Source organism: Cydia amplana, chromosome 22, assembly GCF_948474715.1.
Source record: "Cydia amplana chromosome 22, ilCydAmpl1.1, whole genome shotgun sequence".
Lineage (NCBI taxonomy): Eukaryota > Metazoa > Arthropoda > Insecta > Lepidoptera > Tortricidae > Cydia > Cydia amplana.
In genome coordinates this window covers 1,508,201-1,525,048 of record NC_086090.1, presented here as the reverse complement: position 1 = coordinate 1,525,048, position 16,848 = coordinate 1,508,201, and the positions used below count along the sequence as shown (strand labels likewise).

At 35.6% G+C, this 16,848-nt stretch overlaps 1 protein-coding gene across 3 annotated transcripts in view; it reads left to right on the top strand.

The window, feature by feature from the left end:
• LOC134658384 (paired box protein Pax-5) overlaps window positions 1–6,058 on the top strand; it is a 91,396-nt gene extending 85,338 nt beyond the window's left edge. For all 3 annotated transcript variants that reach the window (XM_063514065.1, XM_063514064.1, XM_063514063.1), the window contains 2 exons: window positions 459–593; window positions 5,939–6,058. In XM_063514065.1, coding sequence (XP_063370135.1) covers window positions 459–593; window positions 5,939–6,045 — 242 coding nt within the window. In that variant the 3' untranslated portion in view covers window positions 6,046–6,058. The remainder of the gene's footprint in view (window positions 1–458; window positions 594–5,938) is intronic.
• Window positions 6,059–16,848: the final 10,790 nt, after the last annotated feature.

The window sequence follows — 16,848 nt, the reverse complement described above, 5'->3', positions numbered from 1 at the left end:
GGGAGCAGTAATTTGAGCCTTTAGATATTTTTAAGTGTACTCTAAAAACCAACTAATCAGTGAATTCATATGGAACTCGGTGTGAAAGTGTGACTTCTTTATGTAAAAAAAAAATGGTAAGTATTATCTGATGCTAACCCTCGATTTTCATCACGGACAGAAAAAAAATCGTGTTCAGAAATTGACCCTTATGAAGATTTTTGTAACCCTGTAATCGAGAGTCGAAAAATCCGTTCAGACGTCCCTTGGGATTTTTTCTTAGGTAAAAACCTAGGTACTACGTACTACCTTAACGGTATGGGCCTCGCAATTAATATGTAGTAGGTATATCGGTAACAATGGTTGCCTGGTACCTAGAGAATGGATTTATGCCCGACGTTTGAACAATTTTATTGTGCCATAAAGTTGCAGTAAATAAATGACCAATAACAATGTTCTAACTTGTGATTTGTCCACAGCTACAAATGACTCGACGGGTTCGAACGGCGGCGCCGGCGGCGAACCCCCATCGGCGGCGGCGAGTCCCGACGCGGCGGCGCTAGTAGTCCTACAACCGCCAGCTCCACCTTACCCTCCGTACGCACACTATGACGGTGAGTGACAGTTCTACAACAAGTCTCAACAGGTTTGAACGGTAGCGCCGGCGGCGAGTCCCCAACGGCAGCGGCGGGAGTTCTTCAACCCGGGGCACCGCCTTATCCTCCGTATACGTACAATATAACGGGAAGTGACTACTCCATTCAACTCGTAAAGTGGGTATGCACTTTTGCAGCGATGTACAATATGCGATAGTTTCGAACGGCGCCATTGGCGAGTCTTTTCAACGGCGATCTTCTAGTAGCGACTACCGAGTGTTTTCACGTATAGAAAAAGATAACTCAATGTGTCCATGCTGTTGCTATTGTATGCACGCTATTTACCAACTCGCTGTAGATCTACTAAATTAAAGATTGCATCATACCTACATTAATTCATTCATTACGAACATTATTTTAAGCGACCATAATGACTTGTATTGTGTACTGCATGTCACAAAACCTACCTATATTTGTTTTATGGAACAACCACTTTCCATGTCAAAAGTAAATCATTTGAAAGCAAAAATAAATCCATTATATTAAAAACAAAGTAAAACTGCGCAAATGGCCACCTCTAAAAAAAGTCCCCCAAATTGCGGACATCAACTCGAAGCATCACTGCCAATAAACAAACGCAATAACGAGTCGCACAGATAAAACAATGAAACACGAATAAAACAATGAAAAGGGGATAAAGCAAAAAGTGGCCGAACAGAAAAACAGTTGAAGAATCACTGAAAAAACGACAATGACTTTACGAAAGCTTTCGACAAAGTCGAGCGCCACTCCTGCAGAGCACTCTCCACGAAATCTAATTTTCTCCTCTGGACCCCGCTCTGTAGCGGCCGTAATGTCATAAAATGTATATCAAACCGCTCCGAATTCGCACTTATGCATAGAAAGGTAGAGAATAATTCGGAGTGCCGCAGGGAGTATTCTGGGGCCGCTCTCCCTTTTGGTCTTTAATCCACCGCAATCTGCTTACCCGGGAGCAGACATCTTTAATAGCTCATTCGGGGGTATGCAAATAATTTTAGAGGGGGGTGGCCATACAGGCTTTGTCTGGAGGGGGTAACGAAGCGTAACACGAGTCTGTGATGCGACAGAAGTGCTTCTGAGTACTTCGGTGGCTTATTCTGGTTATAAATATTAACGTCAGGGTGGCGGGGACATATTTTGAATGTGGTTACGCGTATAAAGGTCGTTATATGCGAGGGCGTGGAGGCGAGGCGTGTCTATTTAAATAACGCTATGTAATGCCGTGATGTGCGGAGTCTTGAAACAGGCTGTGATTTTTCAGTAAAACCAAGAGTCATAAAGGAAATGGAAAAATATAACATCCGGTCTTCATTCCGGTTAAAAGATGAGAATATAATTTGCATCAACATTGTAGTTTTTATTTTATATGGAAATTAATTATATTTTAATTCGCTAAAACAGAACGATCTTAGCTAATTACCTATTTTGCATGTTTTAAAAATAGCACATAACCTCAAAATAATATAAGATAAGGTATGGGGTAATTCTGTAAGAAAAAAAAACCCTAAAAAAAGGGGGATGATTCCGAAAAGGGTCTTTTATTACAACGGAATATGAGTGACTGTGAAATGATTTTTGGGATTACCCAATTTCCGAAATCACCCGAATACACCTTTCAGCGCAATATATTTTTCAGATACATTTCAGGCATAAAATGCCTGATATTTAAGTTTTTTCCGCTCAACACCTTAGGTCCCTTAGGGGAACTGGTAAAGGTCACAGAACCAACATTTTATCTACAGAAAGAAGGGGTGTATTTTTTCTTGAAACCGTGCCAACGAGGTTTTTGAACTTTTGTTTGTATATTCTTACGCTACGTCTTACGTAGGCGAACAACGCGCGAACGCCGCGCGGCCGCCGCCCCGCTTCGCGTCTAAATCGGTCACGTACGAGTAGGACATACCTATACGTATCGACGGTTTGTTTCATCCTCACCGCGCCGCGTCGCGCCGCGCCGCCGCCGCGCCGCGCCGCGTTCGCGCGTTGTTCGCCTACGTAAGCCGTAGCGTTACTCACTTCAGCTACGGGAAAAAATATACATTATATTTAAGCCTTTAAGGACTATGTAATATTATGTATGTCGTATTTGCGCAAATGTTTTTTTACTCCTTAAGCATGGATATAGGTATACCTAACAAGGAATAACAATGTTAGGTATTAGTAATTATAACAGTTTTAAATGATTTAAAACTGTTATAATTACTAATTTAACATTTAACATTTACATTTGCAGATCAATAAGTAATTCAAAATTAATTTTAAAACCTTGGATGACTCCAGGCTTGATTAAATGCTCTAGAGTCAAAGACAAACTACATGTCAATTACAGGAAACACCCCCATAACGAAATAGCCAAAATAACTTATACTAGATATAGAAATTTTTATATAAGCATTTTACGAAAAACCAAGGATGATTTTGACCGGAAACATCTTTTGGATAATAAAAAATACCCGAGGAAACTTTGGAAAATTATTAGAGACATATCTCACCGCAATCGGGATAGGCATACACCCCATGAACTAGCCACCATCAAGCCTAATGTTTCTGATTCCCTAAATTACACCAATGACTTCTTCTCTTCAGTGGGCAAAAACCTAGCAGATGTTATACTCTCTGATAATAACACGAGTGAGACCACGCTTGCGACTGAAGTAGCTTTAACCAACTCCCCTCTTAGATCTATTTTTTTAAATCCTACCGACGATGCTGAAGTAGAGAAATTAATCATGTCTTTAAATCTTGACTGCGCGTCCGGCATTGACAAAATAAACACTCGTATTTTAAAAAATCTAAAAAATTATATCGTCAAGCCACTCGTACATATTTTTAACCTCAGCATTTCATCGGGTTCTTTTCCGGAATGCTGGAAAGTTGCTGCAGTGGTTCCCGTTCATAAAGGAGGTGACAAGAGCTGCCCCGGGAATTATCGCCCTATTTCTCTTCTCAGTAGTCTGTCTAAAATGCTGGAAAAGATTATTAATAATCAACTAGTCAATTTCCTTGAATCAGAACACCTACTCTCCCAAAGTCAATATGGCTTTCGGAAAAAGAGATCTTCTGAGCAAGCCGCCACCTTACTGGTTAACCTTGTCTCTTCCTATCTTGACAGAGGAGAATCCTGCGTGGGAATCTTCCTAGATTTGGCCAAGGCATTTGACACTGTCTCAATCCCGATATTGCTTAGGAAGCTTGAACTGTTAGGTATTCGCGGTATCGCATGGAACTGGTTTAAAAGCTACCTTACAAACCGGAAGCAATGTGTAAGACTTGGCACTTTAGTCAGTGACTCAGCCCCGATAACTTTCGGTGTACCGCAGGGAAGCATCCTCGGTCCCACCCTATTTCTGATCTACCTCAATGACTTAATCTCTCTCCCCATCAGTCAGGCAGAAATTATCTGCTATGCAGACGACACTGCTCTGCTGTTTCACGATGTCTCATGGGCACGTTGCTTTGCAGTAGCGGAGTCTGGTTTGACTGTGATTACAAAGTGGCTCGCTGACAACCTGCTCTCACTTAATATTTCAAAAACAAAATACTTATGCTTTCATAAAACGGCCTCTTCTGCCCCCAGCTCACGGCCAGATCTCAAGCTTTCTTGTGGCAGTGCGGAGGACGACCCAGCTATTCACTCATGTAGAGTTTTCGATGTGATTAGTAATTGTACCATTATAAAGTACCTGGGTATTACGCTTGATGAAAATCTTAATTTCAAAAAGCACATCGAAGTGCTGTCTGCTAGAGTCAGAAAGGTAGTATTCATTATGAAACTACTACGAAATTCTGCTACGAGGGAGTTGCTTAAGCTTGTATACACTTCAATATGCGAATCCGTCCTATCATACTGCATTGGCGTGTGGGGTGGTTCCACTAGCTCTGCACTACTGCTTCTCGAAAGGGCCCAAAGGTTTGTGCTCAAGGTCATGCTTGGAAAGCCTCGATGGTTTCCGACGATTACCCTTTATAAAGACGCGGATGTTCTTAGTGTGAGGCAATTATTGATCTTACGAGTTGCAACTCACATGCATCAAAAAACTATAAATTCGGCAGAATATCTTACCCTAATCCGTAACCGAATCTTTAAAATTCCTACTCCCATCATAAAAACCGCTTTCGCGAGGCGTCTTCCTAACTTCCTGCATCCGTTTATTTACAATACAGTGGCAAAGTCCTGCAACATATCTGAAAAGTCCCCTCTTGAAGCAAAATTCGTAATTAAGAACTGGTTAAAAAGTCTTAACTACAATCAAACTGAGATGCTGTTGAAGGTCATCACCTAACTTACATGCTAACTATCTTTGTAGCCTTACACGCACACACACACACACACACACACACACACACACACACACACACACACAAACACACACACACACACACACACACGCACAGACACAATTTTTTCTTTCCTTTTTTTTTCCTTATTCTTTGAATTGCTTAATTTCTGTAACTATTACTTTCATTACCTTCTATTAGATTAGTCCTTAGTTCTTTACTTTACCTTCACTTTACAATTTCGATTCCGGCCACCACGTGACAGGCATAGCCTAGTGTGGGGGCCACTGGACATTATGTATTATTAATAAGGTTTTTCTTTTAATAAATATTATTCTTATTCTTATTCTTATTCTTATTCTTATTCTTATTTACGGTTCGTTTCACTAGACTTAAGGGGCCCACTGATTACCAGTCCGCCGGATGGTATCGGCCTGTCAGTTAGAACAAAAAGTTGACAGCTCCGAACAACTGACATCGACTATATTTTTAATAAGCTTTTATTGGTTCGACCTGTATGTAACTATGTATTGGAATCTTGCAAGTTAAATTTGATCCACTTCCCGGTTTCCGATTGAGCTGAAATTTTGCATACACATGTAAGTCGGATGACAATGCAATATTATGGTACAATCGAGCTGATCTGATGATGGAGACAGGAGGTGGCCATAGGAACTCTGTCATGAAACAACGCAACCTAATTGTGTTAGGGGTTTTTAGAATTGTCTCGATGAGTATTAGTTGTCTGTCGTAAGAAAAGTACAGTTAGCGATAAAAACTTATACCAAAAATGAAATTTTTGCAAAAAACTTATTATCGCTCCGACTTAGATATACCTGTATGTATAAAAAAAAATTGAGATAGAATAAAAAGTCAGTCAAAGGGTCCATTTTTCACTAATAGGTAGACTGTTGTAGATGGGACCGAGGATATAAAATTTGCTAAAGCATCTAAACGGGTTTTAGGAATTAAGTACCTATTTTATGTTTTTTTTTTTATTACATTAATGGTCTTTTACAAAAAAGTATTTTTCCCTGTTCCAGGCGCAACGACACTGGCGAGCGAGTACGCGTACGCGGCGCCGTACTCGCAATACTCGCCGTACCCCGCCCCGTACTCGCACACCACCGGCCTGCTCACCAAGTGGTAGGTATATTGTATCCGATACTCGAATACTTAATATTAGTTAATATAAATACTCCTTACTTGAACATTTCTCAAAAAGTTTGTACATTTCGATCACATCTTAGATTTCTATAAAAATTGGTATGATGGTAAAGTACATGAAGCTGAACAACTTCCACCATATTTCCCAAAATGTCCCAGAAAGTAACAAGAAATCTGGTAACAAAAAAGGAATGTTTCATACAAACTTTCTGGGACATTTAGGGATTTACTTTACCATCATACCAATTTTTATAGAAATCTAAGATGTGATCGAAATGTACAAACTTTTTGAGAAATGCTCACTTACAGTATGCACTTGCCATAAAGCGTTTAGTATGTAGAACCACACTATTTAGTCTATTTAGGTACAACAATAAAAACGTGGACATGGAAATTGGCCCGAAGAGTAAATAATATCCTATAACATCACATTTTCATATTATGATCAAGATAAATGGTGTTTTTATGCCGAGTGAAGAAAAAGCCGGCGGAGTTTTTCATGGGGTAACTTCGAATGCGTACCCCGCTTTATATATTAGTATTCCGGGTATCTCGGAAACGGTTCTAACGATTTCGATGAAATTTGCTATTATATAGGGGTTTACGGAGGCGAAAAATTGATCTAGCTAGGTCTTAAATTATCTCTGGGAAAACGGGCATTTTTGAGTTTTTATGTTTATTGCTCGAGAGTACTTCATACTTTATCTAAAATAATTACGCTACTGTTACTAAATTATGTAGTAATTACTTCTAGTAAGTAGGTAAGTATTTGCCATTTTCAAAAAAAATCCGCTTTCGTAGTTACGATGTTTGGACCTTATGTATTTATTAAAAAACCGCGCCGGCATTTCTCTTGTACAAGATTAATTCCAAACATATATTTTCCACCGTAAAAAAGACTTACCCCCGTTAATTTTTCTCCAAAAACCCACCTTTTCATGTTCCACGCGAGGTGTGGACGTAAATCCCCGGGCGATTGATCGCGGGTTCGAATCCCGCCATCCGTCAGGTGTTAACTGCTTAATGGCCGGTTTTAAACGCGGATAATTTGTTGAGGATTCCACACACCCTGTATATAGGTAGATAGATATACGGAACTGCTGAAAAGCATAGATCTTTTTGCAAAGCAAGCAATTAAAAGCAAACCAATTTGTTAATCAGTAACAACCAGGAAAACTATTATCATCCTTTTCTTTTGGGTGCTAGTACTAGTGTAAGACAAAGATAGTATTATGATTCTCTCTGTCTATGTTTGAAATGAGACAGTCCTTTGTCCAAACTATACAATGGCAGATGGTAGTAAGTAAAAAAATGTGGCTAATTCCGTCAACTAGCATTTTTCTCGAACGACGAACAAAATTGATAGTTTCATTGACAAAGCAGTGATTGCTTTTAGTTTCAGCAATCAAAAGAAACTGGTATTTTTAGCCTACGAGTTAAAATCAAAGAAATATACGCTCGTGGACGGAATAGTCCCTATGACGGAATTAGCCACATTGACCTTACAAAATTTAACATTTCGGTTAACTAACTTTTTCCTTTATTCCATTAAAAAGTCTATCACTTGTCAAAAAATATAGGACTTGAAAAAAAAACATCATTTTATTTTGCAGCAAATTATTGAGTACCTACTTGATTCTTTTATCCCACTCTCCCTTGGTGATACATCAATGTCAGGAAGAGGAAAATACATCTATAAACAAATATCAATTCTATTTCCATGATATCAAAGACTAATATTGAAATTACTATGAACATTAAGTTTTACTTTGTATTATTCCATTTAAGTATTTCCTATTGTTTTCGTGTTGAAGTTAAGTTAGTTTATTCCTATTATACTTGTTTTAATAATTCAGCACCAATCATACATTTCGCACCAGGGGTTTACCGCGAAAACCGAAATTCGCCAATTGCGGGGATCTTTCTCTTTCACTCCATTGAAGGCGTAATTAAAGTAACATAGAAAGATGCCCGCTATTTGCGAATTTTGATTTTCGCGGTTATAGCCCAGTTTTAGAAAAAAAATGGTGGATATATATTGGTGGTATATTATGGTTCCCTATTCTGCACAAATTAGCCGTAATTTCACTGTATGTCCTAAAAAATCTTCCACCGAGTTATGAAAACGTATGGTATATATTTGCGTAACTCAACAGAAAATTACAGCATTTGTTTGTCCCAAATTGAGATTTCGTATTTATTCCATCCAGAATGCCAACCAAACCAGCCAAATAATAATTGCCCATACACGAGTAAAATCGTAAAAATTTTACGTTTCCCATAGTAACTACACCTAATACTAACCTAAGAAACCTGCACGAAACACATTTCAAAATGCACACTTTCCGTGTTTTATAAACAGAGGAATCACTTAGATGGAACGCGTCCCCTGGGACGACGCTGGCCTTTGTCAGTCTCCCCAGAGACGAGGGACAAATGTGCGAACTTTATTACATTATTGCTCTTTCTGTTTGGATTTAATCTATGATTACTTGTATTGAAATGATGGATTTGATTGGTATGAGCCTAATTTTCTGCTTTTGTTGAAATGTTGTTAGCATTTAAATTGATCATGATCACTATAATATAATGTATAAAAATTGTGCGCATTGAGAAAAGATCGCAAAGATATAAAACTTGAAATGTAACTGTAATTGTAGTTTATTTATAAGTTGAAATTTCTAAGTCAACCGGGTGTGTTTTGTCATTTATAAGTTTTATAACAACTCCAAATGTTTTTTTTTATACATAAATGACAAGAAAATAGTAATACTAATACCTATGTATAAAATATCAAATGTAGTAAACAAACGCAAAAAGTACCTACTTAGAGAACTTAAAATGTCATTCAATAGAACTTGCTAACTATGTAAACAAAAGTTACTAGTAATTTGACATTCAGTGTCAATTTTAGTATGGCGGTTTGTTTACATAGTTAGCAAGTTCTATTGAATGATACTTTAGAGTACTTAGGTATCTAAACAACTACTTAATCAGGACGTCTCCTAAATAAATAAATAAACAAGTTCTTTTTTTTTAAATTAAGATATTTTTTTTTACAAATTTATGTTTTTTTTTTTCAGATATCAACGTACGGCGTGCGAGCAATAGCGGTGGGCTAGTGATAACAGACACTGATAACGTGTATAAAACAATTTTCAACATGTCAATATCTGTCAATCTGTCAATGTGTAGCAGTGTTAACGTTTTTCTGGTAACATGATGGTCTTTATATTTTTAACCGACTTCAATTTTTTTTTTCTAGGTACGTTCACCGATTACTTCGACATCCGTAGTCCGATTTGAGTTTTTTTTTGTCTTTTACTGCGTCGCTATGTAGAAAGTTACATTTCCCGGTCATGTAGGTGTTAATAAACCGGTTAATAATACATAACAGTCATCTGAAATGAATTTAAAATGTTTTTTGTTGCATAGTTAATAATAATCTTTGAACTTGGCTGGACACGCTACCGCGAGTTTAGATATTTCTAGGTACGTTCACCGATTACTTCGACATCCGTAGTCCGATTTGAGTTTTTTTTTTGTCTTTTACTGCGTCGCTATGTAGAAAGTTACATTTCCCGGTCATGTAGGTGTTAATAAACCGGTTAATAATACATAACAGTCATCTGAAATGAATTTAAAATGTTTTTTGTTGCATAGTTAATAATAATATGACATTAAAAATGTTTTATTATTTATTGAAGGAATTTTATTTATGGAAATGCATACTATTTTGAGCTCGTTAACTTTGTACTTGAAATGAAATATATGAAAAATATACAAGGAAATAAATAGCAATCATTTGATTGTTTTAAATTTCAAAAAGTTTTGGCGTACGGTTATATAAATATGTGAAAAAATTATGACCGTTGTTATTTTTCACAAATTTCTTACCAATATGTAAATTTGTTGACATTTTTCAATAACAGAAGGTACCTATTCAAAATTTATATAAATACTTAACAAAAATTGTCATGTTACCAAAAGACTGTAATCATTTAATCAAGATCACAAATCGATTGTGTATACTTCATTAAAGCCGGCCCAGACTGTCGCGATTTTATCCCATTTCTGATGTAAAAAATCTCGTCAGTGTGTGAGGCCCTTTACTCATTATAATGTAAAAAATGGACGAAAGAGCCAAAGTGTTGATAAATCTTTAAGACTTTGTAAATAATGTATTCTAAATTTAACTATAGTTATGTCGTTCTTAGATTTAAGATTCTCTCATTTGTTTTACCTCAAAATAGTTACAAATAGAATGTATGTCACAATTTTTTAGTCGATTATGTCAATGAAAGTCGAAGGTGACAAAATATTTTGAATTTCTATGTGTACTCTTTTGAAATTTATTGACATTAAAAGGCTACTTATTTCACTGGACTGTAATTGTGCAATCAAAACAACTATTAGTTATTTTGTAATACTTTCCGTAATATTTTAGTGACCTAATTCGAAATCAGATTAAAAGTCGACACCTCGGGTTGACACAGTATACATTCCTGCCGCGGGCTTTCCGACTGTGGGTGGGCTGTATACTTGTTTGTTTCCGAGGTGGTATAAAAAAGAATGCATAGGTAATGTAAATGAAAAATTACTATTTAATAATACTTTGATATGAAAACAACGGTATACATTAATATCATTGATAAATAGTTATTTTAAATAATTTGATTGAAATGTATTAGAAATAGTTTACCGATTCTTACATTTTTAATATCATGTTTATAATTCCATAGTGTGAAAAAATATAGTACGGTCAAACTATTTATTTTCTGTACCATTTCGTACAAGCAAGCGGTACCTTGTCACAGTGACAATCAATATGAAAGTCTCTAGGGAGCTCATACTATTGTCACTGTGACAAGGTACGAAATGGTACTGAAATTAAAATCCTTGGCCGTGCTTATTTTGAATTAGGTCACAATATTAGTAGGCCAGTTTATGCTCCGGTGTGATAATTATAAAGCCTGCTGTCTCTAGCACAACCTGAAATATACCCTATTCCTTCGTACATACAGTTGTTATTAGCTTCCTTAACTTTAAATTATTTTTATAACAAATTATGTATCGACAGGCTACAAAGTGAAAGTCAAATATTTAATGTTATTTAGGTTATTTCGAAATTACTTTGAGATTATTTATATTTTTTTACTTCATATTTTTATAACTAGTTTCTAGTTGTGGCGTGTTTCAAACATCAACGCTTATGTAATATATTAATTAATTGTGGTTATGTAAAAAAATATACCTCAATGAAGATAGGCAATAATTAAAAAGTATATGTCTATGTTATCTACCCTCTCATTTGTCAGGAGTTGAAATTCCTATTTAAAAATACATATATAATTTTTTACACTTACATTACAGTACAGACAAGACTTATAAGTATTTTAAACACCATGTTTTTGACATCGTGGCATTGAAATTTGATAAAATGAATACAAAATAGTTAAAAAAAAAATAGGTACCTTAACTGTTTATACATTTGACTATCATGGGGTATATTTTATTACATTACCACTATCATGTTCAACATTATTTAGTGAATATTCTTTTTATATATCTATTATTAGTTTCTTATCATTTCCGTCCATGTTATTTTTGTATATAATGTTTAGTATAAGCATTGTTCTTACGTTCTCGACACAGAGATGATAACAGACAGTACCTTGACTTTGTGATCAAAATATAGCCATAAAAAGGTCCGTAAATACTGACTAAAACTTTAGTCTACACAGGTTTTTTTGTTTTTAAACGTTTTGATATAAATGATATTTATTGATGAAGGCACATTTAGTTGCTACTGTTATTTCTATTATTTCACTTAAATTCTAAAATAAATTGTTTTTTTCTGACACGTTTGATGTTTTTAGAAGTAGCTTTGTTATTAAAATGTAACCTGAGTAGTATTTTATGATCCTGTCCAAATCCTGTATAAAATTTTCGCTCTCGCTCATGTAGCATAGGTATCCAAAAAATTGTCACGTAGACATTTAATAAAGTGCAATCTTTGGTTTTACAGTATTAAACGAGTTACAATATCACTAGTCCGACCAAACCCGTTTTTGTTTTTGCCAAAACTGAACCTTTCGCGACTTTTCTGCCGAAACGGAAAAAGAAACTTCGTTCGGGCCTGAATATCCTGAGTAAATCACCATCATAACTTAAAAGCCTTGATCTTTTCGGTGGAGTAATAGCCAGTCATTTCTTTCTCGTACCAGTCTTTTAATTTCCTCATACGACGCATTATTTTTTATAAAAAAAAAATCTCCATTATTAATAACTACGAAGTCAAGCTACTGTTGCAATAATCTGTGTTCTTAGTCCCATAGCATCTTTATAACGACAGAACATACAGTGTAGAGAAACGCCAAAGACTTGATAATTTACGTCTTTCCCGGTGAAGTATTATGTAGCAAAGCAATAAGTTCTCGCCAAAGATTATTACAAATTGGTTGCTTTCTTGGAATTATATTGTACGTAACTCAAATAAAAGTACTTGTCATCTAGCCCCCCAAAAAAGGGTTAAAAAACGTGGGTTCAAACCACGGTTGTGCTATATAGAGCAGAAAAAATCATTTAAATTTTTTTTAATGACCAAAAATTTGTTATGATCCTCATAAATCTCATAATACACAGACAAGAGATATGTATTTATTACTTCAAAACGGAAATAACACATAATCGAAACATACGTAAAGCTAAGGATGTTAAAACCTATAACATATGAAAAATATTACTTTTATTTGAAAATGTATCGTAGGTAATATTTTTTCCTGTTACTTGATGAAAGCAATATTAGGACTGTAGAGCCCGTACCATGAGTTACTGACAGTGTCAAAACTGACATTTACGTTCTCGACGGCGTTTATGTCAGTGCCACACTGATGGTAGCCGTACTAGTACCTTTAGTATAGAAGGATAATAAAATTCGAAAAGAATATATTCTTAGTAAACAAACGTTAAAAGGTTCATTTATAAGTTAATTCTTGGATGTAAATATTTTTTGTAATTTCAATCATGTTATAATTTTGTCTGATAAAGATGTGATAGCCAAAAAAGCAACCAATTTAAACCAGCCTATCTCCCTACTCATACTTGAATAAATAATTCGTGTATTCCTTATTTATTAAAACAATTAATTAATAATTATTTTGAATTGCTTTATTTCTGAAAGCATATCGAGTTAAGTGATAATTCTCACGTCATTATAAGGATAGCTGATTTGTTTAATTTGTCCTAAGATATATTTAAGGCAAACGCACCAGTACGAAATAAAGGCATATGAGTTTATTATAAAAGTATCTTTTTATTTACTTTGTACCGTGAAATCGTCCGTCTTCATGCACTACATAGTATAAAACAAAGTCGCTTCCCTGTCTGTCTGTATGTATGCTTAGATCTTTAAAACTACGCAACGGATTTTGATGCGGTTTTTTTAAATAGAGTGATTCAAGAGGAAGGTTTATGTATAATTTGTTAACCCGTGCGAAGCCGGGGCGGGTCGCTAGTTATACATATACCATGTCAAAAACAAAAAGCTGGTTTATTAAATGAGACTGAACTTCAACGATTGTCATAAGCTGTTTATTGAATAAAGACTGAATTAATGACGATCACTCATCCTTCGGACGCTTCTCCTTATGGGTCTTACAAGAATTGTGAGATTCGTGAGGGTTCGTTTTGCACCACGAAGCAGACGAAGGACATTTTTAGTGAACTGGATAAATTGTCTGCTCTGACTTGGGGCTGCGGGTGCTGGCATATTACTCTGAGATTCTTAAAACATGGTTTACATAACAATTTAATGATTTTGCCAGTTAAAAAATTGAGATTCTGTTTTACATTTTCATGTTTGGATGTCAAATGTGACGTTCAAGTGGCGTTTTATTCACACTTTCAACATGCTTTCAACAAGACTTTTCTCCAGAAACAATTACCTCCATTTTATTGACTGTTATTTAGATAAAACCTATAAAATTGTTAACGGATTCAGAGGCTCGAGTCCTTTAGAGTTGCGCTTAAAGAAGACTTAATAAAAGACTCGGAAGTTTTCTAAAAAGGACTGGAGTTCTTTTAGACTAAAGACTCGGTTTCCTACTACACTAGCAGTTGAGGGTGTAACTTGGAAAAAGCCTAAAATAATGAGAATGAACGCCCTTTCGGTCAACGGTGCTAAATAAAGAATACATATCAGTATGTTGTTTTATTAAATGAAGACAAAATTTTAATGATTATCACAAGCTGGTATTGAATAATTTTAACAACTATAGGTCTGATTGGGATTTTGTAACAGACATTTATTCGATATCTTTTAGACATCGCCAAGATACGATAACGATATGTTTAAGATCTAACCTCTCTTTGACATTTCCGCGATTCTGGAGATACTCTTGAACGATTTCTACAAGATATTACTTAGAGATCTAATTCACATCTAATAGATATCTAACACGATTTATCGTAAAAGTGACATTGGTTGCCCGAATTGCGCTGCAAAAGAGAACTAGTTGAAATCTAAACTATAACGTATCTAGAATGGATCTAGTACGTGTCGTCTCTTGTGAATATCTTGAAGTTCGAATTCGGCAGCATCACTTGTCTTTCGGCCTAAATTTATCACACTGGTCTGGTTTCACGCATTTCTTCTTACCGGTGTCCGACTGCTCGCTATTAGGATTGTGGGATTTGTGGGTTGTTCTTGCATTCCGGAGCAGACGAAGGGCATTTCCCTTTCTCTGGACAATCCTTCTGCTTTGAATTGGGGGTTGTGATCGTGTGTATCAAAGATAACATGTCAGGATGTTGATTTATTAAAAATTTACTGAACATTAAATGATATCACTTAATAAATGACACTTTAATCATTACTTGCCCTTCGGCTTATATTTATGGCACGGGTCTGATTTCACGCACTTCTTACTGGTGGTGTTTTTCTCGCAAGGATTATGAGGGTTGTACTTCGGCTTGCATTCCGGAGGAGCCGCGCATTCGTCCTTTGGTGGACAATCTTTCTGCGCAGAGTTGGGGTTTGAGAAATCGTGCGCTGACATATTTAAGTATAACTAAAATATTTGCCTATTTAAGTTTGAACAATCGGTATCAACACTGGAGTTGAGTTCAAATAATCGGTATTCTGTTATAATTTTTTTGCGTTGATTTTGTTGTAAGTAGATGTCTGTTTGGATGTCAAATGTGACGTAGTCGTATATTCTTTCTTCTCATTGCAAAGAGTCACTATGATGTGCCGTTGTTTTTTGGTAAAGCACCACAGACTTTAAAATGTTAGACCAAGATATAGTTGGTCAAACCAATTTGTCAGTAAATAAAAACAAAAAAACTATACTCAATACTCATCCTTTTCTTTTGGGTGAAGGTACTAGCTTACATCCAAAGAGTCTTACATCTATGGTTAAACCGTCAAAAACTACTTTGACAAATCAATAGAAATCAGAAAACCACCCATAAAACTTGTGTTCAAAATGTTTTAAATTAAGATACTAAGCACCATAGCAGTACAAAACTACAACAGCTAACAAAACACACTTAAAATAAAACTAATATGCCAAACCCAAAGAAAACTGAAGAAAATCCATGCGAGATCGATGTTAACTGTACAGGGAAAGCCAAACCTGATAATGGTCCTTGTGAGGTAAAAATTGAGAAAACAGAAAATGAACAAACAGGATCACACAGCAAAAGAACGGCGAAGAATCTAGACGACGAACAGGCAAGGATAAACAAGGAACCATGCTCAGGTTGTTTTAATATGTTCACACGTTTAAGATAAGATTTATTAATCAAGTAGGCATATTACAATGCGCTTATGAACGTCAAATAAAGGTACACCGGCTTCAACCCTACACCTCTGCCTCAAAAATATTTCAATCCCCCTTCAAATTGGAAGAGGGTATCCCAATATGGGACCGGCAACAAACTCGGCGGGACACATACATCTAAATATGTATAAGACTATTTCATTTCATTTATTTACTGCAATCCATTCTCTTCTCCATCTATTCTCTTGCCCTTGTCCCATTCACTTGGGGTCGGCGCAGCATGTCTTTCTCTTCCATTCCTCTCTGTTGCCCGTCATCTCATCATTCACTTGCGTTCGATTCATATCATCTCTCACACGGTCCATTCACCTTTTCCTCGGTTTTCCTCTCCGCGTACCTCCATGCACATTTATTCGTAATACCTTTGTAACAAAATATGTCTATATTATATTTTGATCTTATTATGACTATATTATATATGATTTGAAAGATATAATATACTTATGTTAAAGCTTCTACAGCTCGAGCTCCATTAAGTAACTTTGTTTTGATATTAATAGAGTAAGCAATTAAAATTGAGTAAGCGGCTTTTGAGATTTCTACGCGAAATCACTGGCGGAGGAGTCAAGTTTAGATAATCCATCAAAAAACAATTTTAATACATGCCTATTTTATTTTTTACGAAGCATGTTGCTGATTTGCGTTTGTAGTCTCCGGACGAAGCCTGCGTTGGGGATATCTTACATATAATAATGCAAACTTATTATGTTATTGTCTTTAATGAATTATTATTTTAGTATAAACGAAAAAAACTTTTTTTTTTAATACAACATAGGTATGTCTGAAAGACATGGTGTCATGGCGTATAATTTATGGAACATTATCATACTGTCTTATCATCACCAATTTAAAAATCATGGTCTAAAACCAAACTCAAAAACTTTAAAATAAAGTACTCAGTCTTTGAGCGGCCAAAGTGCTAAAAAATACATAATTATATA